The sequence below is a fragment of the Spermophilus citellus genome (genome assembly GCF_964194105.1).
Source record: "Spermophilus citellus genome assembly, chromosome: 6".
NCBI classification, from domain to species: Eukaryota; Metazoa; Chordata; class Mammalia; order Rodentia; family Sciuridae; genus Spermophilus; species Spermophilus citellus.
Window position 1 is genome coordinate 22,829,416 of NC_138187.1, and position 25,156 is coordinate 22,854,571.

At 46.6% G+C, this 25,156-nt stretch overlaps 2 protein-coding genes across 4 annotated transcripts in view; both read left to right on the top strand.

Annotated features, from left to right (window-relative positions):
• Positions 1 to 3,273: 3,273 nt before the first annotated feature.
• Positions 3,274 to 5,912, top strand: MRPS17 (mitochondrial ribosomal protein S17). 2 transcript variants are annotated; one of them, XM_081297089.1, is made up of 3 exons: positions 3,274 to 3,353; positions 3,689 to 3,828; positions 5,310 to 5,912. In XM_081297089.1, the coding sequence occupies exons 2-3, from the start codon at positions 3,706 to 3,708 to the stop codon at positions 5,574 to 5,576; spliced, it is 390 nt and encodes a 129-aa protein (XP_081153215.1). In that variant the 5' UTR covers positions 3,274 to 3,353; positions 3,689 to 3,705; the 3' UTR covers positions 5,577 to 5,912. The 2 variants fall into 2 exon arrangements, with proteins under 2 accessions (XP_081153215.1, XP_081153214.1); XM_081297088.1 differs by lacking the exon at positions 3,274 to 3,353 and adding an exon at positions 3,360 to 3,542.
• A 2,587-nt stretch (positions 5,913 to 8,499) lies between these two features.
• NIPSNAP2 (nipsnap homolog 2) overlaps positions 8,500 to 25,156 on the top strand; it is a 30,689-nt gene continuing 14,032 nt past the window's right edge. The window contains exons 1-3 of one of the 2 annotated variants that reach the window (XM_081297382.1): positions 8,500 to 8,660; positions 22,040 to 22,179; positions 22,275 to 22,320. In XM_081297382.1, coding sequence (XP_081153508.1) covers positions 8,584 to 8,660; positions 22,040 to 22,179; positions 22,275 to 22,320 — 263 coding nt within the window. In that variant the 5' untranslated portion in view covers positions 8,500 to 8,583. Of the gene's footprint in view, positions 8,661 to 22,009; positions 22,180 to 22,274; positions 22,321 to 25,156 lie in introns of both variants that reach the window. The other variant, XM_081297383.1, reaches the window with a different exon arrangement.

The window sequence follows — 25,156 nt, forward strand, 5'->3', positions numbered from 1 at the left end:
TGTTCTATGCAGGCTCCTTCCCGACCCCCTGACTCCTCCCTGCTTCCCCCCCCCACACACACACACACACACTCTGCATGCAGACTGTTCAAGAAACACTATCCATGAAACTTTCAAAGCTGGTAAGTGAGACTTATGAGGGATTACCAAAGCACAGGGACCACTGCAGTGTGTCTTGAAGTGAGTGAGGCCAGCTGGACACTAAACCCCAGTGGAGACGTAGAGATGTGGAGCAAGGAGAAGGATGGGGTCTGTGAATGCAAATGGCTAGGAGAAATGACAGAGCAAGGCAGATTCTTGCTGAAGGCAGGCCGGTGCCCCATGATACTGCAGACTAGGGAGGAGAACCACCACTGAGTCGGGGGAGAGGTGCCACGCTGACTTGGTAGGTCCTTGCTCAAACTGGATTCTACAAGGACAGAAAAGGAGCTTCAAAGTCAGGTCCTGTAAATCAGAAGATTCAGAGGAGTCGGAGGAGGGACAGTGACAAAGCAAAGCAAGAAAGTGGGTAAGAAACTGAATTGGCAAAACTGTCATCCTGAACTTCCAGCCTCCAGAACTGGGGGCAAATAGATTTGTATTTTTACGCTGTTCAGCCTGTGGCACTGGTTACTGCAGTGTGAGCATGCTAATACATACTTAATTGTCCTCTTGCTGTCTCAGGCAGCTATCAATTTTCCCCACAGCTGCTCCAAACCTTCGTCTTTCATTCCCATCGCTCTAGTTTAGGTCTTCATCATCCCCTAATGATACATCCAGCCTCCAGCTCCTCCCAACTCTATTCTATCTTCAACAGCTACCAGAAAGATCTTGAAAACCAGATAAACAGCTCACACTTTTCAAAGGCTCCCGCTTTGTTAGAGGAGAAAGTCAGTCCCTTAACAAGAAAAGCCACATGGGTGGTAGCCTAGCCCCACCCAGCCTCAAATCCTGCCACTCTTCCTCCGACTCTGTGTTCAGGCAATATCAGACCCTCGCTGAGCATACATGTCCCCTCACTTCCAGTGAAGCCAGAATTAGACAGGCAGTCAGTATAGATAGGTAAATCAAGTCAGGCCAATTTTGAGTGAGTCTCGACAAATTAGAGACTGTCCCCTGAGGGACTGTATTGTTAATTCCTTCAGAGACCTTCCTCCATGCTTATCAAGAACCTGCCACTGCTCCAACATGCTGCCCAGGTAACCTGTCCCAGGAATTGCCCCTCCCTACAGGGAGCTATAAGGTTGTTAATGTGTCCTTGGCTTCTCCATCCTACCCTTCCCCCTTCAGCCCACCTGTTTCCCACCTTTGAGCCATCCTACCAAGCATTCCTGGACCTAGTCACATATGCAGGAAGGAGAAAGATAAGGGGGAAAAGGCAGGAGAACAAAGGAAGCCTAGGACATATAAAAAGGGCAGGAAAACAAACATATGTCCATACTCCAGACTTCTTCTAGCTAACAGACATTGAGAACACCTAAAATCACACATAAAAACCTACAAAAGTTTATCTTAAAAAGCAGTAGAGTGGGTAGAAATGATTATGTCAATGCCAGGACTTAGAAACTTCATGTTGGGAAAAGGTATAATGACAGCTACACCCAAAACAAAAAACCCCAACATGGGCCTGAAGAGCTTCTCTTCCTGCCTCTCCCTTTCCTGCTGGCGCCAAAAACCCCCACAGGCGCCAACTTCAAATCTCGCTGGCAGGAAACCTTAGCCCCAATAAGAACTAATTTCGTGGGCTCCAGAACTGACATCTGGAAGAATTTACCAATAAACGTGTGACCCGTCATTTACTAAGCCCTGCCACCTCTCCTTAGATCTATATAAGCCCACAGCCTTTTGTAATAAAGTGGAACTCTCCCCAGCGAAGTGTCTTGTGTGGAGGAATTCTTTCACTTCAGATGCTTCAATGTTTTATTTACTTAGGGACATGGTATTGCTAAATTGCCCAGGCTGACCCCCAACTTGCAAACCTCCTGCCTCACCTTTCCAAGTAGGTGAGATGACAGGCATTCACCACAATGCCATGATGAATCCAGCCTAATTCCATCTTAAGATTGGCAGCCATCTCGTCACAAAGTCATGAAAAGTTAATTTCCGTTTTACTATAAATTACTGTGATTTCTAAACTTGCTTGGAATGCCTGTCTGTGCCTTGAACTCACCCATGCCTGGCTTTCCCTGACCAGATAACAACCCTCTCTGAAACCCTACTGGCGCCTTATAAATTCTAATGTTGGGATCTAAATTTACTCCCTAAGTGCTGAACCATTTAGACCATTAACCTACTACCTGCCTTTGCATTATGCTTGTCAAAATCCTGTTATCTGTAAGTTCTCAAGACACCCCCTCTTTTGCAACTTTTTGTGCTATACAACTGCGCTCCTAGAGAACAAGAGGACTGTTTTCTAACCCAAGGATTTGGGGAGAGACATCCTGGCCAGTCAGAATTACAAGCTTGCTTTAATTTGATTTAAAATTGGAGTTGGTGGTCTTTTCTTTGTGTTGTGGTTTAACAGAAATAAAAAATAAATATTTATATTTCTAGTGGACAGTAATTGAACACATTATGAAGTACACTGTGATAATCCAATTCATGTATACAATGCATAATGATCAGAGCAGGATAACATCATCTCGAACATTTACCATTTCTTTGTCTTGATAACATTTTGACATATGCAATTAAATGCGTCAACCTAGCCTACTGTGCAAACAGAACATTAGAAAGACCTCTTATGCAATGGGACCCCTAAATTTCAATATTTGATGAATGAGAGTCCCTCTGGGGCCAAGCTGTGCGCACACCTGTAATCCCAGTTACTTGGGAAGCTGAGGCAGGAAGATCACAGGTTCCAGGCCAGTTTGAATAACTAAGGGAAAACTCGACTCAAGAAGGAAAAAAGAAAAAAAAATTAAAGGGGTTGCTAGCACGCACGAGGGCCTGGGTTCATTCCTGGTACTAGAAAGAGAAGGGGAAAGGAAGAATCAAGTTCCTTGGATTTGAAAGGCCTTGCCCAACCCCCCAACACTCCCCCCCCCCGCCCCCGCCAACGACCACCGGAAGAATAAGCCAAACACAAGAGGAAAGGCTGGAACCTCCCGCGCGCCTATCACAGCGCTCACCGGGAACTTGTAAACGGAACGCCACCAGCCCTAGCGATCACGGCCAGGCCCCTTTAAGGGAGACGGGGTGGATCCCTGCCTTGAATCGCTAGCTAAGAGCACCGGCCAATGGGAGAACCGACCAATGGGAGGACCTGCCAATGGGAGGACCGACCAATGAGAGGTTCCGCCTGCGTGCGCGGTCCGGGGCGGGGCTTGTGTGCGGTGAGACGCCAAAGCCCTCGGAAGTGCGGGGGATTGGAGGTGAGCGTGGCGCACGTGCCCCGCGGTGGGAGAACTGCTGGGGCGGGTGCTGGCAGCCGGCCTTAGGGGTGTCGGGGGACGGCTTCCGTGGCCCGGGCACCCCGGGTCAGGGTCCTGCCCCGCCCAGAGGCCGCGGGCGGCCGTCAGCGAGGGCCTAGTGGCGCCGGCTCTAGTTTGCGCGCCCCGTAGGTGGGCCTCTGGGCATGAAGAAAGGCGGGACGTCTCCGCGTGTCTGTTTCGGGCAACAGAAGCCTTTTCTGAACCGGGGCAGTTCTCGTGGTAGCTCGTTCGTCAAGACAACCACCAGAATGTTAAATTTGAAATTTGTCTTTCAGGTGATCAGAACCACATAATGTCAATAGCTCGATCATCGGTCCATGCCAAATGGATCGTGGGAAAGGTGATTGGGACAGCAATGCAGAAAACCGCTAAAGTGAGGGTGACCAGGCTTGTTCTGGATCCCTACTTGTTAAAGGTGAGGAGCATATCTGTTTTAGGTGGCAGTCATAGCTCACCAATATTTTATGGGTTCTACATTTCCCTGTAAGAAGAATGTGTGGAGTCTCCACTGCAAGCCAGGTACTGCCCTGTCCTGTGGATATGACTTTGTTGTCACTCATATCCAGGAGCGCAGAGTTAATTTCAACAGTATAACTACTGTGGTCAGTCTATAAGTAAAGCACCTTGGGAGCAGAGAACAGCACCCTCTTCCCAGATTGCCCTGAGAGAGCATCCTCAATTAAGAGACATTTACACGGAATTTCACATGAGATTTTTGTACCAAGGACCATATGGGGGGAGTCATTCACCAAACTTCTGCTGAAGTTTGCAGAAGTTCATTTCGCCACCATAGGTGTGACATTCAACAGCAAGTGGCCTGGCGAGATGGAGCCCAGAACTTGATACTTTAGTAGGCACTCTTGTGAATGAATGGCAAAGACAGTTGGAGCTGAACTGCGAAGGGTGTTCTGTGGTTTGGATTTTATCTGTTAATTAAATGAAAGACAGACTTGGAGACATAGGAATGGGGATGAGGACTGGAGGTAAGGGAATGGGATATAGAAGCCATTGCACAAGTTTTGGATGGAAATGGACCTGAACTAAAACTGGAGCAGTAGGCATGCAGTGGGACAAGCAGATTTCAGGAAGAATGAACAGAGTCATGGACTTGTTAGATGTACACAGAGAGGAGGGCAGGTACCAAGGATGGTTTCTGCATTCAAAGTTGGGCCCACAGGTAGTCAGGAATGCTGTTCATTATCTGCGAACAAAAGCACAGGAGAAAGCCAAAGAGTGGTGTGTGGTATGGTCATTGGCCTTGGAAGACCTTGGCTTGAATGCTGACCCTTATCAGCTGTGCATGTTTCATGACTCTCGGCCTGCTTTTCTCTATATAAAATGGGAATTCTTGCAACAGTTAGGATGTTATGAAAAATAGGTGATTCCAATGTAATATTTATTCTCTTGATAACTTTAGAGCCTCCCCCTTGCCTTTTTTTTTTTTTTTTTTTTGAAACAGGATCCTGCTAAGTTGCTGAGGTTGGGCTGAACTTTAATCCTTCTGCCTCAGCCTCCCAAGTTGCTGGGAAAATACAAACAGGCTTTGCCTCTCCCATCTTAGAGCCTCTATTTATGGTTTGAAGTGGTTAAGTGACTTGCAGCTAGTGGAGAGAGTAGAATGTTTGTAGGCTGAAGGGAGGCTTCAGGGGAAGAACATTTTAGTGCAGGGAGAGATGACAATGGATAGGGCAAGGGAATGGACTGGAGACCCAAGGACAAGACCAGCTCTGGAGAATCCATGCTGGCTTTCCAGGAATTAGGCAGCTAGTCTCTGTACTAGTGGTCTTTGCATCCTACCTTCTTGTCCCCAAGTCCTGGCTTGTTCTGTGTTTTAGTTTTTCATATTCTACACTGCATTGTCTGGTCACTGATTTGTTCCTCTCCTTCTCTCAACAGTATTTTAATAAGCGAAAAACATACTTTGCTCATGATGCCCTTCAGCAGTGCACTGTTGGGGATATTGTGCTTCTCAAAGCTTTACCTGTTCCACGAACAAAGCATGTGAAACATGAACTGGCCGAGATTGTTTTCAAGGTTGGCAAAGTCATAGATCCGGTGACAGGAAAACCCTGTGCGGGAACCACCTACCTGGAAAATCCCATCAGTTTGGAAACTAATTACCCCAAAACTCCAGAAGAACTCAATGTTTCTTCGTCACCGTGAAGGAGTGGAAGAAGGAGCCAAAGGGAAAGATCTATGTTTGCTTTATGGGGAAAAAAAAAATTCAGTTTCATTCCAAACTGTGTCCAATTTTTCTTATTTATTTTTTCATTCAAAGGAATCTTGAATTTCTCTAAGCCTCTATTAGAGAAGAAAACCCTTCAATATAAACTGACGTGGTCATATTCTCTGATGGTATTTATTCAAAATTAAATATTTTTTTCTCTGATTTCACCAACTCACAAGGGAAACAGTCAATATGTTTGTGGTCAAATTTTAAAAGACTTGAGCTGTATTAATAAGAATGTTGACATGTAGAAAATAAAATGTTAGACATTGTGTTGTTTATATCCTAGGCTAGATGAAGTGGGCATGAGTTCTTAAAATGTGAAACATTAAGTTGTGGGACTTTTAATGTATTTAAGTTGGAGATTTCTGGGTTTTGTGGCAATGTGTTAATAAAGTGGGATAACTTAGATTCTGACCTGAGGAAATACTGAGCTGTGTATCTCAGTTTTCCAGTTCCTAGAAAGAGACTTGGGATATATTTCAACCTCAGCTAATATGAGTGTTAAATAACAGGGTTTCAGTGATGGCCACAGGCATTGTTCATAGGGTCAACAAGGCAGGGAAGTATGTATAGGTGCCTTCATGGCAAACAGAATCTTTTAGGGGAGAGGTGGTTTTGTTGTTTTGTTTTGGTACTAGGGATTGAACCCAGGGTCACTTTACCACTGAGCTACATCCCTAGCCCCTTTTTTATTTTTTGAGACAAGTTCTCACTAAGTTGTTTAGGGCCTCGCTAAGTTGTAAGGCTGATCTCAAACTTGCAATCCTCCTTCAGATTCCCTTGTCACTGGGATTACAGATATACATCACCATGCCCTGCTGTTTGGTTTTGAGGTGCTAGGGATTGAACCCAGGACCTTGCATATGCTCGGAAAGCACTTTACTACTGAGTCCTAGGGGAGCGTTTAGAGCATTTTCCCAGGAGAAATGAGACAGTGTTAAGAGTCTTTTGGGGTGGGGGGTGGGCAGTGTTGGCAATGAACCCAGGGATGTTTAACCACTGAGCTACATCCCCAGTCCTTTTTATTTTGAGACAAGGTCTTGCCAAGTTGCCCAGGGTCTTGGTAAGTTGCTGACCAGCCTTGAATTTGAGATCCTCCTGCCTCAGCCTCCAAAGTTCAAGGATTATAGGCCTGCACCATCACACCCGGCTAGAACTGAATCTTGAAGTCTTTGGGGTTGTAGTGGTTATGGAAAGGGCGTTGGGGCAGAAGGAAGGGCATATAAAACTCCGAGTGAGAGAAAGCATAAACAGGGGTTCTAAAAGCAGGAGAAAGTTATTGGGACATTTCAAACACAAGTGGAACTAGAGAAATAAGAGTTACACTCTAAATGACAGTGGATTATTTGAAGTTCTAAAAATAGTAAAGTTTCATTTCAATAAAAGTTAAATAGCACCAGTGTCGAAAATGCACCGGAAGGAGAAAGATAAGCTGATATCTTGAGGCGTAAACTGGATAGCTGAGATTGCAAAGTGGAGTTCTTAGTGTAGTGCCAGGATAGGTGAGCAAAGGAAACAGTATCTAAGTGGCTGCAGGTAGAGCTTTGTGACACTGGTTAGTTGGGAAGGGTTCATGAAGAGCATCTCATGCTTCCCCAAGTGGTCTCCCAATAGATGACAGGACACCTGTACCATCAGTTCTGGGACAAGAGTCCAAGCCATCTATAAACTGTTTTAAAGGTTTATGTATACTCTGGAATGTATTTTTATTTAAACAAAAATTTCATGGGTTGGGGTGTAACTCCTACTAGAGCAGGAGGCTGGGATTCAATCCCCAGCACTGAAGGGGAAAAAAAAAAAAAACTCATTGTGTATATGTACCTGTATGTGAAGGCATGTCTCATCCACACCTGCTCTGCAGGACTGGGACAAGCCTCCCTTTGGGTCTACATAAGCTCACTAAACCGATGCTAGTTGAGGCAGAGAACTCCCTTGGCCACTCAACTTATTCCCATTGACCTCCAAACACAAGTGCCTCTCCCCAGGCAAATTGTTATGATGCCTCCTCCCTCCACAGGACCCATCCCTGCCCCAAATGGTTGCTTCCCCTATTATTATGCTCACATTCTGCCTCAATCACATAGCTTTGCCCCTTGGTCCCCAGTAGTCGCAGCTTCAGAAAACTTAGCCAAGAAACCCAGTTTTTGCCTCCACTGTTCTATGCAGAAATCTCCAAGCGGCCCAGGCTGGCCTCCCTGGAATGCTCCCCTTTGGCAGCTGGGGCCTACTCTACCCGGTCACTCACTTCTTCCGCTTTGTGACCACCTTTTTCTTCTCGCCTGTCTTGGTTGAAGTGTTCGTCGTGGTTACATCTGTGCCTTTTTTATCTTCCCACGAATAAAGTTTTCCCTATACAGTGCCACAGAGACCCGTGCCTGTTGCTTAGGTTCCTTCCCCCAGTAGTGCTCTGCCTTCTTCCACTAACGGAGCCCCTAGGATGGAGTGGCCCAGCCAGCCCCTCCAGGAGCTCTCCCTTCGGTGCCGACCTCGCGTCGTGTGAACACCTGACACTCCATCCAGTTATTCACGCCGGTTCCCACCAGACTGGACGGCTTTGGGACGGGCGCCGGGGCTGCCGGTGGCCAGCACCGTCTGGTGCCAAAATGCACGGGCAGTGTGGTCTACACTACCGGAGCTAGGCATGTGTCCCCGGGCGCTTGGATTAGGATGTGGCTGATTGCAACAGTAACGTTCCCTCGGTGCCGCACTCCGCAGCAGGCTGGGAGCGCCGAGCTTCGGGGAACACCTGCCGCATCTGCGGCTGTGCTCGCGCTGCGCGCGCCGCTGCCCGAACACCCGGCGCCGCCGCCGCCTCACGCGGCTCCCCCAGGCCTCCGGCGGCAGCTCCCCCTGGCGGCGGCGGCGCTCACTGCGGCGGCCGCGGGGCCCGGCGCGGGGACGGGGGGGTCGCGGCGGCGGCGGCGGCGGCTCCCGAGCAAGATGGCGGCGCGAGTGCTGTGCGCGCGCGCGGCGGCCGGGGCCGGGGGCCTGCTGCGGGCCGCGCCCTGCGGGCTCCGGTGAGCGGCGCCGACCTTCCGAGAGCGGCCGGGGTGGGGCCCGTGGCGGGGCCGGGCCCGGGGCGGCGGGGCTGCCGCGCCAAGGTCAGGAGGAGGCCTGCGGGCCGCTGGGTGACGGCGGCGCTCGCGGCGGGGCGGGGGCGGCCGGGGCGCGGCCGGTCCTGCGGGAGTGGCCCCGCCGCCCGGGCCCCGGGAGGCCGGCTCCGCTCCTGTGCTCGGGACCCGCGCGCTGCGCGTTCGCCGCGGCTGTCCGTCGGGGCGCCGGGGAGCGCGCGCACCCCCGAGCTGTTCGTCTCGGCGCCGGTCCCGCGGCGGTGGACCCGGCGTTGCGTGGCTGGTCGGCCGAGTGCGGGGAGCGACCTGCAGGGAGGAGCGGGTGTGCGCCGCGGGCGGAGGCGCCCGGAGCCGGCCGGACCGGGTAGGCACTGCCGGCGGGGGCCCAGGGAGCGCCCTTCCTGGACTGGTGTGCGGCCTGTGGGCCCCGTGTCCAAATCTGATGTTTATGTTTCCAGGATGGTTCACAAAACAACTTCTTATTTTTATCGCCATCGGCATCTACCTGTGGCTTTTTGCTTTTTTTCCCCTCCCCCGCACCAGTGATATGAACCCATCGATTTTGTATTTTGTTATTTGAAAAAGAGGCAGCTGAAACCGAAGGTGTGCACCCCACAGGTTTGCCCCAGGCCCAAGGTCACAGAGCTAGCGCACTGGGGATTTGGACCTGGGTCTGCCCAGCACCCCGCTGTGCTGGGCCATGACCAGCTGGTTCTTTGATGACCCTCCCAGGTTCCCCTATGCTTTGTGACCACTTGTTCCTAGCCTCTGGCTGGCCTTCACGGAAGGCATTTCCAGGACTGCACCTAGACCCAGTTAATTTGCTAAGTCGTGTGTTGCACTGTGTAAAGTGTGAAGCCCCGTGGAACTGGCATGATAGCCAGGGCCACTGTACCTGGGAAGGATCGTTGGAGGTAAACCTACAGACTACAGCTAGGGCATGTTCAGAGAGAGAAGACCAGGGAGACTTGTGCAAATTCATGAGAGGCCTTGCCAAGAAAGTGACATTGAGCTGAGACCTGTGTGAGAAAGACTTGAGTGGGAAGGAGTCAGAAACCCAAGGAAAGTCCATAAGGCTGCAATCAGCAGTAAAGGGAAGAGACGGCAAGGAACACGGGCCAAGTAACCTCAGGCCTTATAGGCTTGGACTTTATTCTGAGAGGTATGTAAATATAAGATTTTAGTGTGACATGATATGTTTCTTTAAAAAGTAGTCTTATTTTGGAGAGAGGACAGAATTAAAGTTAATGACCAAGTGAGAGGATACTGGTGCCATTTACCTAGAGTCATTTGTTCCTTAAATATGTAAGTGCTGCCCTGTGCCAGGCACTGATGGCTGTTGGGAACATCAGTGCATAAGGAGCACACAGCTTTTTGGGAGCTTGCTGGTGTTGCAGAGAGGAGGAAAGGGGAACAGTTGAGAATCTTGTCAAGTTTCAGGTGACTGCATGCTTTCCAGATGGAAAAACCAATAGCCAGCTGGCTGTATGACTCCTCAGAGATGTCTAGGCTGCAGGCAACATGTGGGAGTTACCAGCATATAGGAAGCCACTTATTGATAGATGAGGTTTTGTTTCTTTCTGTTGTTGTTGTTGCAGTGCTAGGGATTGAACCCAGGGCCTAGAGCATTCTAGGTAGGCACTCTACTCCAGCCCAACATGGGTTTCATTATACTGTTTTATATTGGGTCAAAAGTTTTCATAATAAAGTACATTTAAAACCCATAGGGATGGATGAGGTTACTTGAAAGAGAGTGAATATGGATGGTTAAAGGCTGAGAAATAAGCCCTGGTATGTGCCAACACTTTCAGGCTGGATGAAGGAGAGGGGCAGCAAGGAAGACTGGGAGAGAGCAGCCAGCAGGTCGTTGTTGCCTGACAGCTGCCAGAAGGAGGCATTTCAAGGAGGGAGTCCATCTGCTGTGCCAAATACTGCTAGAAGGTTAAGTAAGATGACAGAAGAAAATGGAATTTACCAACAGGGGTGTTGTGGGTGACCTTGAAGATCAGTTTCAGCGAGGAGGTTGTCCTGGGAGACTTAGCCAACACATGTTTCTTAGCTGTGCACAGCACCAGGCCCAGCGTTCCCAGCTGCTTCCTGCACACGTGCACTGGTGTCCCACAGGTGCTGGAAAGGCTTATGTACCTGGGACTTAACTCCTACTCCACCAACAAAGCCTGCTGCTCCTGGGTGGTATTCCCAAGCCCCCCTGCTCTTCCTCCACATATGTCAGTTCTGCCTGGAGTGTGCCTTGGCTCTCCCTCCTACATCCCCTCCACCCTCTCAGCGTGACTGTCAGCAACACTCCATGTGCATTGCTGTGACGAGTGTGTACTTGAACACAACCAAAGGATTTTAAGACACAGGGCCTGTGGAGCATACCTGTTCCTCCAGCTGCTCCAAGGCTGAGGATCGAAAGTCCAAGGCCAGCCTGAGCCCTGTCTCAAAATAAAATTTAAAATGGGGCTCTAGCTCAGTGGTAGAGCACTTGTCTAGCACATGGGAGGCCCTGGGTTCAAACCCCAGGCCTGGAGGAAAAGAAAAGAAAGAATTCTTTTGGGGGGGGCAGTTTGGGGCATTGAAAATTAAATCCAGGAGTGCTTTACTACTGTGCTACATCCCCTGCCCTGTTTTATATTTTATTAGAGACAGGATCTCACTGAGTTGCTTAGGATCTTGCTAAGATGCTGAGGCTGGGTTTGAACTCATAATCCTCCTGCCTCAGCCTCCCGATTACAGGCATGGGCTACCCTGCCTGGCCTCCAAACACTTGTTATATTTTATTTTGAGACAAGGCCTAACTAAGCTGCCCAGTCTAGCATCAAACTTGATCCTCCTGCTTCAGCCTCCTGAGTCACTGGGATCACAGGTATGCATCACCATACCTGGCTCTTTTTTTTTTTTTTTTAAATTATTATAAAGTTCTCTATTATATAAATCTTGACTGTATCCTAATCCTTCTTCCATTTTTCCTCTATCACCCCTGCCAAGAAAAGCATAAAAGACATTTAGGGAACAATTAGGGACATTTTAAGTAGGGAGTAGATACTAGATATTATGGAATTATCTTTCTTAGATAGCATTGTGGATTTCTTTGTTCTTAGGAGATACACACTGCAGTATTTAGAGGTGAAGTATTATGTCTACATTATTTTCAAATAGTTCTGTAAATTTTTTTTCAAAAATGTAGAACAGAGAGGAGACAAAGAGATAAGAGGGTAATAGGGTGGATATAGTCAGCATGGGTGATGTGCATGTAAGAAAATGCCACATGGGAAGCCCATTATTTTATATACTTAATATGTGCTAGTTATCACATATTTTTAAACAACAATCTGGGAGAAGAAATACAGAGAAAAATTTAAAATGTGGCATGCTAGGGATGCAGCAGTACTGCAAAACAGAAAAGGTAGCATGTTAATTGTTCTAGAGGTGGGGCACAGGTTATTTTACTTCAACTTCTCTGTGTTTGAAGTTCTTCCACCTCTGTCTGGGGTGGGGGCAGATGGAGCAGCAGGTGCTGTCTTGATGCAGGACCCTGGACACGCCCTTGAGCCTGCTCCAGCTCTGGCTGGTGCTTCCCCAGCCACAGCACTTGCTTGCCCCTGACTTCCACAGGCCCTGGTTTTTCCTAGTGTCCTTCCTCCCTGGAAGTCCCCCTGAGGGACTGCTCTTCCCCTTTCAGGTTTGCACTTAACGAGTGCTGCCTCAGGTAACCAGGTTCCACCTGTGTGATCCCCACACTCGTACCTGTGTCTGGACCAGGGCCTCTCTCCCACAGGGATCGTGTTTGTTTCCTCCCAACAGCACACAGCATTTTGTGGAACCAGGCTGGGTTTTCAGCCACCTGTGGGCCCAGCCAGTGCCAGCAGGTGTGCAGTGAGCGTTTGAGGGTCAGGTGAGTGAGGCCCAGGGTGTACTGCTTCCCAGCCTGAGGTCTACATGCAAATGGACTTCTCTTCCCCGATTTGCCCTGCATCCCTGACCAGGACCTGTTTCAGTCTTTTCACCTTGGACATGTCTTTTGAGTGTGTTCTTTCCCTTCGTCCCTACTGCCATCATCTTGACCCTGGGCCACCTCTGGGTCCATCCAGTGCGTGTATGTTGAATACCTCCTTTGAGCTGGTGCTGCTGGGCATGGCCACCAGTGGGGAGCCCAGGAACCACAAGCCCTGCCTTCATCACTGCTGCTGTCCACCACACCACTGCCAGGCTGCTGCTTATACTTTTTTGAAAACTTTCCAGCACAGCACCATGTTCAGGAGAAAACCCAGCTGATGGCCCTGGTGCACAGAGCCTCACCACCCGTCCCTTTTGTCCTCCTGTCACCCCTCTCCATCCTCCTGCTCTGTTTTTCTGCCTTATTGAGCTCTTTGCTGGTCCAGAAACATGCCTTTTAGCTCTAAGACCCCATGCCCTTGTGCACATTGCTCCCTTTAGAATCATCGCCTTCCTCATCCACTTATCTTGCCTGCCCTCCAAGATGGCTGGGATGTCTCTGCTGAAGTCCCTCGGGCTCCTGAGTCCAGCCGGTGCCTTGTCCCCTTCAGCTCCCACCACGCGTCTGTCTGTAGTGCCTGACATTGAGCAGGCTCGTCTGGTCCAACCTGACATTCACAGAACCTGGCCCATGGGTCACTTCCATCTGAACTCTGGTGTTCTGCAGAATATGCTTCCTGCTGCCCTCTGTAAAGTGCCACCTAACATGTGACCTTGGCAGTTGTCACTGTCACAGAGAACCTAGGCCTTGCCTGGCAGTCACTGGCATAGCTGCTGCTTCCTCCTTCTAGGGTTTGGCCTAGACAGCTGGATGGACTAGGCACATCAGGCAGCATTAGGCACCTGACCTTCAAAAGATTCAAAGTGTGACAGTCAGTTGAGGGTGAGATTGTGCCAGAATGTTTTAATTTGCCAACGTAGTTGCCGCTCAGGCTCACAAACATTTGCATCAGAGATTCTTGTGTGCCACTTGACTATTTCTTAGTCTCATTCCCTGCTCTCTCTTTCATTTGTGAAATATTTCCACATCCCTTACCTCATTTTATCCATCCTAAGGTGAATCCCTTTTACTAAAATATGGCAACAAACACCATCTGCTGATTTTTGCTCAGATGAGGAGGTTTCTACTTGGGAGCAGTCCCTGAGGAACAAGAACATTTTGAGCTTTATAGTAATAGCTGAATTCCTATTTTTATTTGGCTCAGGTTGTTGTGCCTCTCTGAGCCAGTTTTAAAATGCAGTATCCACCTCGCTAGGGTGTTTTGAGGACCAAGGAGATGATATAGACAAAATACATAATTCAGTCCCCAGTAAGAAGTATATATTTGTTAACTTTTAATCTTGTTGAGTTCTAAAGAGGATGAAAATTTCACTGAACTTTTTTCCAGCCCTATTTAGCCTGCCAATAAATCTTTTTTAAAAAAACATTTTTAATTAGTTGTTAATGGACCTTTATTTATTTATATGTGGTGCTGAGGATCAAATCCAGTGCCTCACGCATGCTAGGCAAACACTCTACCACTGAGCCACAACCCCAGCTCCCAATAATTATTTATTATGCTCACTTATAAAGTATTAAAGGCCATAAAAATTAGATGTCAGTATGTACACAGATAATAAATGCTTATCTATGCATTCCTAGAAGAATACATTAAAAACAATTATCACTGTGGCTTACCTACTTGGGAGGCGAAAGCAGGAGGGTTGCAAGTTTGAGGCCATGGTAACTGAGGAGGTCTCTCTCTAAAACACTTTTTAAAAGGGGCTGTAGCTCAGTGCACAGTGCCCTTGGGTTTAATCCCTGTTGTGGTTTAGATATGAGATGTCCCACAAAAGCTACCGTTAGACAACACAAGAAGGTCTAGAGGTAGGCTGACTGGTTTAGGAGAGCCTTAACCTAGTCAATGCATTAATTCCCTGATGGGGATTAACTGGGTGGTAACTCTGAGCAGGTAGTGGCTGGAGGGGGTGGGTCATTGAGGGTGTGCCTTTGTCTGTGGTGAGGGGAATCTTTCTCTCTGCTTCCTGATGACCTGTCCCCAGCTGCTTTCCTCTGCCACATCCTTCTACCATGATGTTCTGCCTCACCTCAGGCCCCAAGGAATGGAGTCAGCTGCCTATGGACTGAGATCTCTGAAACTGTCAGCCTCCAAATAAACTTTTCCTCCTCAAAACTGTTCTTGTCACAGGAATAGGGTTGTGGCTCAGTGGTAGAGTGCTCGCCTAGCATGCATGAGGCACTGGGTTCGATCCTCAGCACCACATGAATATAAAATATATTGTGTCCACCTAAAAAATATTTTTAAAAAACTTTTCTTGTAAGTTCTTTTGGTCACAGCAGCAAAAAAACTGACTAAAACAGAATTTGGTACTGAGAATGGGGTTGTTGCTGTGACTAACCCTGTAGCAGGAAACAGACCAGTTGAGCAGAAGCAAGCAGCACTCAGAAAGAGGAGAGCTCCAAACTTTAGTTTATATGGTGGGCCCAGAGGGAAACAAAACTCCAAATTCTGAGTGCTGATCCACGGTTTCTTACAACATATATTGGTAATTTGGTGTCATCTTAGATTCATCCTATCATTGGGTTTTTTTTTTTTTCCTCTTAAAAAAAAAAAAGAATCCTAATGTATGGGAGGCTGAAGGCCTTGTGCAGGGTCTCTGACATAAAGCAGTTCACAGAAACAGGTGAAAAGAAACTTTTCACAGTCAGCTGTTACATTTCAAGAGGGAGTAGTCAGACTCCAGGGGCAGTTATTTACAACCCAAAAGGTAGGAATTTTTAGGCTTTCTTGAGAAAGAGAAGGGGAACTGACTCTTTCACCATGCATTGGTTTCTTACCATAACTTTAATTTTTTTTATTTAGTTGTAGATGGACACAATAACTGTATTTTACTTATTTGTTTTTATATGATACTGAGGATTGAACCCAGTGCTAGACAAGCCTCACATGTGCTAGGCAAGCACCACCCACTAAGTTACACCCCCCAGCCCTACCATAAAGTTTTTATAATTTCATTTCACAACCAGGTCTGGTTTTGCCATTGCAACCTGACCATGTGGGTCAGAAGCTTTTGGAGCTTTTGTAATTTGTGAGCGGAATTTTGGAAAATTTAGCAATGGAAGCTGGAAAAGCTTTAGAATATTGTAAGTGGACCATAACTTGCAATTCTGGTGGGAGTTCAGAAGGCCAGAATGCCTAGAGGACTGTGTACAGTAAAGACAGGGCTCAAGAGGTTTTAGAGGGGAAGGATCTATTGGAAATGGGACTAGAGGCCATTTGTGTTACATTCTGACTCAGAAGTTGTCTGCATTTTGCCCATGTCCTGAGGCTTTCTATGAGGCTGAATTTAAAAGTGATGGACTTCTTAATCTGGCAGAAGAAATTTCTATGCAGCATAGCATTCAGGCTGTGGCATGAGTATTGCTATCAGCTTTTTTTAAAATTTATTTTTTTTAGAGAGAGAGAATCTTTTAATATTTATTTTTTAGTTTTCAGTGGACACAACATCTTTATTTTATTTTTATGTGGTGCTGAGGATCGAACCCATCACCCTGCGCATGCCAGGCGAGCACACTATCACGTGAGCCACATCCTCAGTCCCTGCTATCAGCTTTTAACGAAGTTTATTGTGGTAATTGGGAGCAGAAAGCAAGGCAGAAAGATTTGAACATCTTGAGGTTTGACCAGAAAACAGTAAAACTGGAGTTAAGGAAGTTGTGTTGCTAAAGACCTTATAGCCACTGAAGAAACACTAAAAGCTTTACCAGAGACAATAGCAAAGATGACTTGAGGACATCCCAGGAATTGGCAAGACCACACCCATTTCAGGCTCAAAGGAGTAAGAGTAAAAATTCTCTTGAGACCAGTGTGGCACCCAACTTGCACAGGAGAGTCTAGGAAGTTGTTTTACCATGCTCAGATACACAGACACTTAGAGGCTGCTGCAGCCAGGGTCCCTGGAGGCTTAGCTACTGCTTGAAATAGTAGCAGGCCTTAGGGTCAACCAAGTGGTGCTGGTTCTGCTGAGATGCAGGATGCTGGAGTTGGGGGGTCATGGAGGCTTCCACCCAGATTTCAAAGGAAAGCCTGGGAAGCCAGACAAAGTGCAGAAAGGTCAACATCCCTGTAGGCAGCTCCTGAGAGGGCAATTCGTGGAGCTGTGAGGAGGGGGCCAAAGCTGTATTGGAGTCCCCTGAGATTAAGAAATGCCAGTAACATGGACATCTACTGAAGAAAGCTGCAGGAATTGAGCAGAGACAAGACAACAGAAAGGTCATTTGGGCTACAACCAACAAGGCCATAGCAGCAGAACTACCCAAGCCTTTTCAACAGAATATCACCATGCTATGTGTTCCAGATGCCCAACGTGGAACTACAGGACTTGTTTGCCCAGCTGGATTTCAGTCTTGCTTTGGTCCTATCCCTTTTTTCTATGCTCCTATTTTTCTGAATGGAAATGTTTACTATGTACCTTTATATATTGGATGCATATAAATTGTTTTTGATTTTTAAAGGTGCTCACCCTGTGAGTTTGCCTTGAGTCTCAGTAGAGAATTTGGACTTGGACTTTTGGGTGATCTTGGAACTGTTGAGACTATGGGGACTCTTGGAAATGGACTAAATATATTTTGTATTGTAAGATGGGCATGAGCTTCTGCAGGCCAGAAGAACTCATGTATGAGACAAGGCAAGAAAGTTCCAAGGTGAAGTGACTGGGTTTTGAGAGCCTTAACCTAATCAGTGCATTAATCCCCCTGATGGGGATTAACTGAGTGGTACCTGTAGGCAGGTGGTGTGTGGCTAGAGGAGGTAGGTGTTGGGCATGTGCCTTTGGGGTTCATATTTTCTCCCTGATGAGGGGAGTCTCTCTCTGCTTCCTGGTGCCAAGTCCTGAGCCACTTTTCCTCCACCACCCCCTTCCACCATGATGTCCTGCCTTACCTGGGGCCCCAAGAAATGGATTTGGCCGTCTATGGACTGAGACCTCTGAAACTGTGATCCCCAACTAACTTCTCCTCCTGACTGTTCTTGTCAGATCTTTTAGTCATGACAGTGAAAAGCATGACTAAAATAATCCTCAACACCAAAAAGGGAAACAATTGATAGTAGTCAACATGGTATTTCTTATTTTAAATTAAACTCCCTAGTGTAGTATTTTTGGACACTTTCTTTGTACTCCTTTTTTATTTATCATCATTAATCCTAAATCCTTACAAGTTATTTAGCCATTTTTTTTAGATATTGATGGACCTTTATTTTATTCATTAATTATATGTGGTGCTGAGAATCAAACCCAGTGCCTCACATATGCTAGGCAAGTCCTGTACCACTGAGCCACAACTCCAGCCCCAATTTGACCAATTTTAAAAAATATTTTTAGCTATAGATGGACATAATATCTTTTATTTATTTACCTTTATGTGGTGCTGAGGATCAAACCCAGTAGTTCACATGTGCTAGGCAAGTGCTCTACCACTGAGCCACAGCCACAGCCAGCCGTAACCAATTTGGGGGGTACTGGTGCTGTACCAGAACCCAGTGGTGCTTACCACTGAGCCACATCCCAGCCCTTTTTATTTTCTATTTTGAGACAAGGTCTCATTAAGTTGCTTAGGGCCTTGCCAAGTTGCTAAGGCTGGCTTTGAACTTGTGATCCTCTAGCTTTGGCCTTCTGAGTCTCTGGGGTTACAGGTATGGACCACTTGTCCTCCCTGCAAAAAGATTTTTAATACAACCTTTGTTTAAATGAATTTAAATCTCAAAACACAAGAAACACAGAATTCCATAAACAGACCTTGACACTTTCTACTTTGTCACCAATTCTATATGCTTGCCATTGTGCTTCATGGTATTACTAAATAAATATCCCAAAATGTGGTATGTTGGAAACACTTGAAACAAATTAACAAAATGTTTTTATTTATTTATTTTTTATTTTTTTTAGTTGTAGTTGGACATAGTACCTTTATTTATTTTATGTGGTGCTGAGGATAGCACCCAGTCCTCACACATGGTGGGCAAGTGCTCTACCACTGAGCCACAACCCAAGCCCCTGTTTTTATTTTTATTGAAATAAATTTTACTGTGATTCATTTGGAAAATTGCCTTTTTCTGGATGAGTTTATTTTTTATAATCAAAGAATGAACTGAAAGCAGAAACAGGGCCAGGGATGTGGCTCAGTGGTAGAGTGCTTGTCTGGCATGCATGAGTTTCTGGGTTCAATCCTCAGCACCAAAAAAAAAAAAAAAAACAAACAAATACTAGATGATGTTGGTTTTTACTCAAGAACTAATAGTTTTAATTTTAGAAAAGTTCTATTGAAAAATAGTGTTAGAAACTTAACTTTTAAGAGGCTTTGCACATGTCAGGTGCTGTCCCCAAGTACTTTAGCACATTCTCTAGGCACACACACACTAAGACCAGTCGTGAACACGGAGCCGAGCCTCTCTTCTCCAGCCATCCGCATGAACACTTCCTAAGTCTGAACCTGGGACCTCCAGTAAAGGCAGAAGGAAGGCCTCAGACTTCCTCCACAAGTGCAATAGGAGCACTTTTGCCAACATCTTGACAGAAAGGTCGCCTGCACTGGCATTAGCTTGTCATTTCACTTGTTTAGTATGAGTTTGCTGCTTTGGGGGAATTGAAAAAAATGCTTTTTTTGTTCTTGATCATTATTTATAAAAAACATACAACAGCTAGTTGAATTTTAAGCCAAAAAGAAAAAGGCTGCCAATAGCCTGTGAAGTTTAGAATACTGTTATTTCCAAAATACCAGTGCTGGGTAAGAACAGGAATCGAACTCAGGTGTTCGTCTCCTGAAACAGTGGAGCATGTACTCCTCCAAGAGCTTTTCCTGTCCCTATTTGAACTCTTAGTCCTTTCCTTAATATCTGGAGTTAACTCTTCCTCTTACTCTGCCTATTGGTAAGTTTGCTAAGCAGATTAGTAAGAGTCTTGGAAATCATCCAGTACCTACAGAGATCCCACAGAACAGGGTTGTACTGGCCGTCAGCATCCCACCTCGTTTTGAAGCACTAAGGACCATTTATGGTGGCCACTTGGTACCCCAGAACATTTCTGCACCTAGTATGATGTAGGAAGGGGCAGAAGAATCCATCAAAAATCAGAATTCTAGAGTATGCCATAAAGACTCTAGCCAGAGGAGGTGGTCTCAGTCCTAAGGGGACCATGCGGAAGCCCGGGCTCATTGCTTAAAGGAGAGCCCTTGCCTAGCAGGATCCCCAGCATGCCCTCAGAAGAGGAGGGGAGAGAGTGCAGGAAGAAGGGCAGATTCAGAAGCCTGTTGGGAGTGAGAGACCTCTAGAGAGGCAGGGCTCTGGGCAGCATTCAGTTGCTAGCGGGGAAGGGGTCAGTCATGAGAGGAGTGAGGAAATGTTCCTTGTCTGAACTGTGTGGCATAGGTGACTGCATTTGCCAAAACTCATAGAACTGTAAATCTGAACAAAAATGAAGTCAGTGGAGGGGCACAGTTTGTCCTTTGATGCTGGTTATGTGAAGTTTGGAAGAGGATGAGTCTCCACTAGGTTCTGATTTCTTGCTTTTATTTATTTATTTATTTATTTATTTATTTTGATATTAGGAATTGAACCCAGGGTTGCTTAACCACTGAGCCACATACCAGCTTTTTTATTTTTTTATTTTGAGACAGGGTCTCACTAAGTTGCTTAGGGCCTTGCAAAGTTCTGAGGCTGGCTTTGAACTTGCAGTCCTCCTGCCTCAGCCTCCTGAGCTACTGAGATCACAGGTGTAATGAATGCTCTGTGTGTCCAACTTCATGCACTTCCAGCTACCTATAGAGTGCAACTTCAGGTATAATTATTGGGTCAAAGGTTACATGGAGTCTCGGTTTCAATGTAAATAATTCACCCTGCACTTGATGTTAGACAGATCTGTGTTCTCACTGGTGGGCCTGTGGAGTTAGACAAGCACTAGAAAGTTCAAGATGAAAATATAGTTCGTAGTTTAGCCAGATTTACTTGGGTACTTATTCATTTACTTCTTGGGGTGCTGAGGATCAACCCCAGGGTCTCCTGCATGCTGAGTAGGCACTCTGCCACCGTAGGCCCCCCGCCCAGCATTTCTACAGGTGCAGTTCTGTGGTGTGGATCAGGTTCAGTGTCTCACTGCCATGCCTGCCATTTCCTGGCCAGATGCCTTTATAAATGATGGTGAGACAAAACCTATTAAAACACAGTGTTGTCACTCTTGCCGTTCCTAAGCACACAGCCCAGTGGCCATAAGAGCATTCACACTGTAGACACATCACCACATCCATCCTCTGAATGCTTCCTCTTCCCACAGTGAAACTCTGTGTCCCTCCAGCAGTGACCCTGCCCAGCACCACACTCCAATCATGTCTACAACAGACTGACTGCTCTAGGTTTCTTCATGTGTGTTCTATGTCAAAATGGCTTTGACAGCGCAGCTCACAATAGCCAAGTTATGGAACCAGCATAGGTGTCCGTCAGCAGGTGAATGGATAAACAAATTGTGGAATACATACACAGTGGAGTTTTACTCAGCCATAAAGAAGAATGAAGTCATGCCATTTAGGAAGATGGATGGACCTTGAGAGTATTACATTAAGTGAAGTAAGCCACAGTCAGATAGTCAAGATTCATATGTTTTCTCTCATACATGGAAGCTAAAGACAAAAGGAAAAAACAAAGAGGGGATTTATCTGGTGAAATTAGAAAAGAGACAAGTAGGATAAAGGAAGTGGACCGAAGCTGGTACTGGGGAATGTGATTGACCAAGATTATTTTGTGTGCATGTGCAAATATATCACAATGTATCTGTTAGGTATAATTATAATGCATCAATTAAAAAGATCTGGGCATGGTGGTAAATGCCTGTAATCCTGGCAACTCAGGAGGCTGAGGCAGGAGGATGTCAAATTTGAGGTCAGTGTGAGCAACATAGTGAAACCCTTAGCAACTTAGCAAGAGCCTGTCTCAAAATAAATAAAAAGAGCTAGTGATGTGGCTCAGTGGTAAAGTGCCCCTACATTCAATCCCTGGTACCAAAAAAACAAGTAAATAATAAAAAGAAAATTGCTTTGGAGGAGAGGGAATTGTGAAGCACAGAATGCTAAGTAAACATGGGAACTGTTTGGAGTATGGGGAGTTACCTCTACATGTCTCTCCTCACTCAGTGTGCGCTGGCAAGCTGGAGAGCACATGTTCTATGGCACCTGCGTTCAGTGCCTGCACCTGGAAGCCATCCTAGGCAAAGCTACCTGAAGACACTGAGGTCTTCATATTTCCAATTAGACTCAGATGGGTGTGTTTTTTGTTCCACAGGAAATTGACCTCTTCTAACAACAGACCTCGAGAAGACAGTTGGTTGAAATCCTTGTTTGTACGGAAAGTTGATCCGAGAAAAGATGCTCACTCTAACCTCCTGGCCAAAAAGGAAACCAGCAGCCTGTACAAACTACAGTGTGAGTGGCAGTTTCGCTGTCTCCACAGCTGACTTTTGTTTGTATGTGTATGTTTGTTTGTTCGTAAGTTTATCACTGATTTTCTTTTGTTTCAGTTCACAACGTTAAGCCAGAATGCCTAGAAGCGTACAACAAGATTTGGTGAGTATCTCAAACTCTTCCTTGGGGGAAAGTAGTGATGTAGATGTTTGCTGTTCAGCTAGCACGTGGTATCTGAGAGATGGGCTCATCCTCATACAGCTGAATGTGGAGAGGGTCTTACACCAGGTTTTGTGGGATGGCCAGTGGCATTTTATTTTAAACACACACAGCTAAACCCTCTCATACAGCTTCCATGTATGAGAGAAAACATATGAATCTTGACTATCTGACTGTGGCTTACTTCACTTAATGTTGTTAGAAGAGGTCACCCTCATCACTTAGACTTCAGAATGCGGTGAAACCAAGGTTGGAGGAAGCCTTGCAGGGTCCATCTGCTCATCCCACACTCAAGTTTCGGCAGACCCTCCTGATGCCCAGATGCAGTCAGCCCATCTGCAGCTCTGGGTGCCAGAATTAGAGCTCGTCCCTGCGACCCTGCTGTCTTTAGTCTTCCTCTTGAGGAAATTGCGGCTGCCATTTCCTGCAGCTGTTCCCTCTCCAGAACCCAGGTCCCCTGCTGAGTATCCCAGGATGTGGAGCCACACCCTCTGAGGCCATTTGTACACCTTGAGATGAAGGGAATTAGCTCAGCACTTCTTTAAAAAAAAAAAATATATATATATATATATATATATTCTAGTTTGTTATACATGACAGCAGAATGCATTTCAAATCATAGTACACATATAGAGCACAGTTTTTCATGTCTCTGGTTGTACACAGTCACACCACTCATGTCTTCATACAAGTACTTGGGGTAATGACGGTAATTCCACTGTCTTTCCCTCCCCCTGCCCCATCCCTACCCTTCCCTCCCCTTTACCCTATCTAAAGTTCCTCCATTCCTCCTATTCTCCCCCTCACCTGCATTATGGATCAGTATCCTCATATCAGAGAAAACATTCAGCATTTGTTTTTTTTGGGATTGGCTTACTTCACTCACTTAGCATAATATTCTCCAACTCCATCAATTTACCTGCAAATGCCATGATTTTATTCTCTTTTAATGCAGAGTAATATTTCACTGTGTATATATACCACCGTTTCTTTATCCATTCATCTATTGAAGAGCATCTAAGTTGTTCACAATTTTAGCTTAGCACTTCTTAACAACAGATAATGCTTTAATGCTCAGTTCTTTTTAAAATATTTTTTAATTGTTGATGGACCTTAATTTTATTTATTTGTATGTGGTACTGAGACTTGAACCCAATGCCTCGGCTACCACTAAGCCACAACTCCAGCCCCTTTAATGCTCGGTTCTGAGCAAATGTAATGAAAAAGTGTTTTTATGACCTTTACTATCTGTTATTTTCAAGAGAAAGTAACTGATTTTATCTATAGAATCAGCAAAATTTTCAGGAGCAAAACCCCCTGTTTTGTTGGTTTATTTCTGGAGGTATTTAGAATTTACTCCACACCTCAGCTCATTTCTCTTTGTTTGAAAAGACCTCTAATGAAGTAGGTGTGTATTTACGAGTCTTTTTTCCTGAAGTGAAATGGTCTCTTGTGCTGGGTTCCTGACTCTCTTCCTGTCTCTGATGGCTTCATCTTCACCTCCATCTCTGGCCCTCTGGCCCCTGTTCCTATTAGTATTTGAAGGCCTCCTCTCAGTCCTCAGGCTCAGCTGGGAGGCACTCAGCTGTTCTAGCATCTCTGCATGGCCATGTCTGACAGGCTCTGTGCACCTCTGTGTGGTCAGCCAGCCCCTGAGGCTCTGCTTCCCCACCTGACCTGATTGAGCCCTCCGCTAGTTTCCACTCCTCCCCACCTGCAGGTAGCCTCCCCTCCTCCTCCAGCCTCCCCTCCTACAGGTAGCCTCCCCTCCTACAGGTAGCCTCTCCTCCTCCAGCCTCCCCTCCTGCAAGTAGCCTCCTCTCCTCCTCCAGCCTCCCCTCCTGCAGGTAGACTCCTCTCCTCCTCCAGCCTCCCCTCCTACAGGTAGCCTCCCCTCCTGCAGGTAGCCTCCCCTCCTCCCCCAGCCTCTCCTCCCGCAAGTAGCCTCAGGTAGCCTCCTCTCCTCCTCCAGCCTCCCCTCCAACAGGTAGCCTCCCCTCCTCCAGGTAGCCTCCCCTCCTCCAGGTAGCCTCCCCTCCTCCAGATAGCTGCCCCTCTGGGCCTAAAGCTATACCTGGCTCCACCCATCCTTCAGTTCCTTGCCCAAAATGTGTCAGACAGATTTGCTTGATTTCTCTCTTCTCATCAAGTTCTTTTTTTCTTTTCTCTGAAACATTGAGCCTCTCCCTGTTTCCAGAACATAAAGACTTAACTTCTGTTGGTTTTTTAGGGGCCCTATAGTGAGATTTTGCTCAGCCCACCCTGTTCTGGGTACAAGTACTGCCTGCTTTACACCCTCTATTCAGGTAAGGCCAGGGCTTGTAGGAGCAGATGGAGCCCCCAGAATAGAGGATTGACTCTGCTGCACATGGGCCTCTGACCTGTCAAAAACCCAGCACCCCCAGGGCCTGTGCCTTCCTCAACCACACCTGCGTTGTCTGTGTTGACTTCTTTCTTCATGATTCTACTTCTGGCTTGTGCCATATGACAAAAAGGAAACCCTTTTTCATTTTCCTAACTTAATCTGTCTCTTCCCACCCCTGATTTTCATCAGACCCATTATTTCTGAACATTCATGGTTATTGCATCAGATACATTTAATATGAGATCTTAATTTAAAAAATAAATACCATCCTTAAAAGAACACATGATGCGCTGTGGTGGTGCTCACCTGCGATCCCAGCCATTCAGGAGGCTGAGGCAGGAGGAGCTCAGGTCCAAGGTCAGCCTGAGCAGCTTAGTGATACTTTCTCTCAAAATAAAAAGCGGGGTGCAGCTC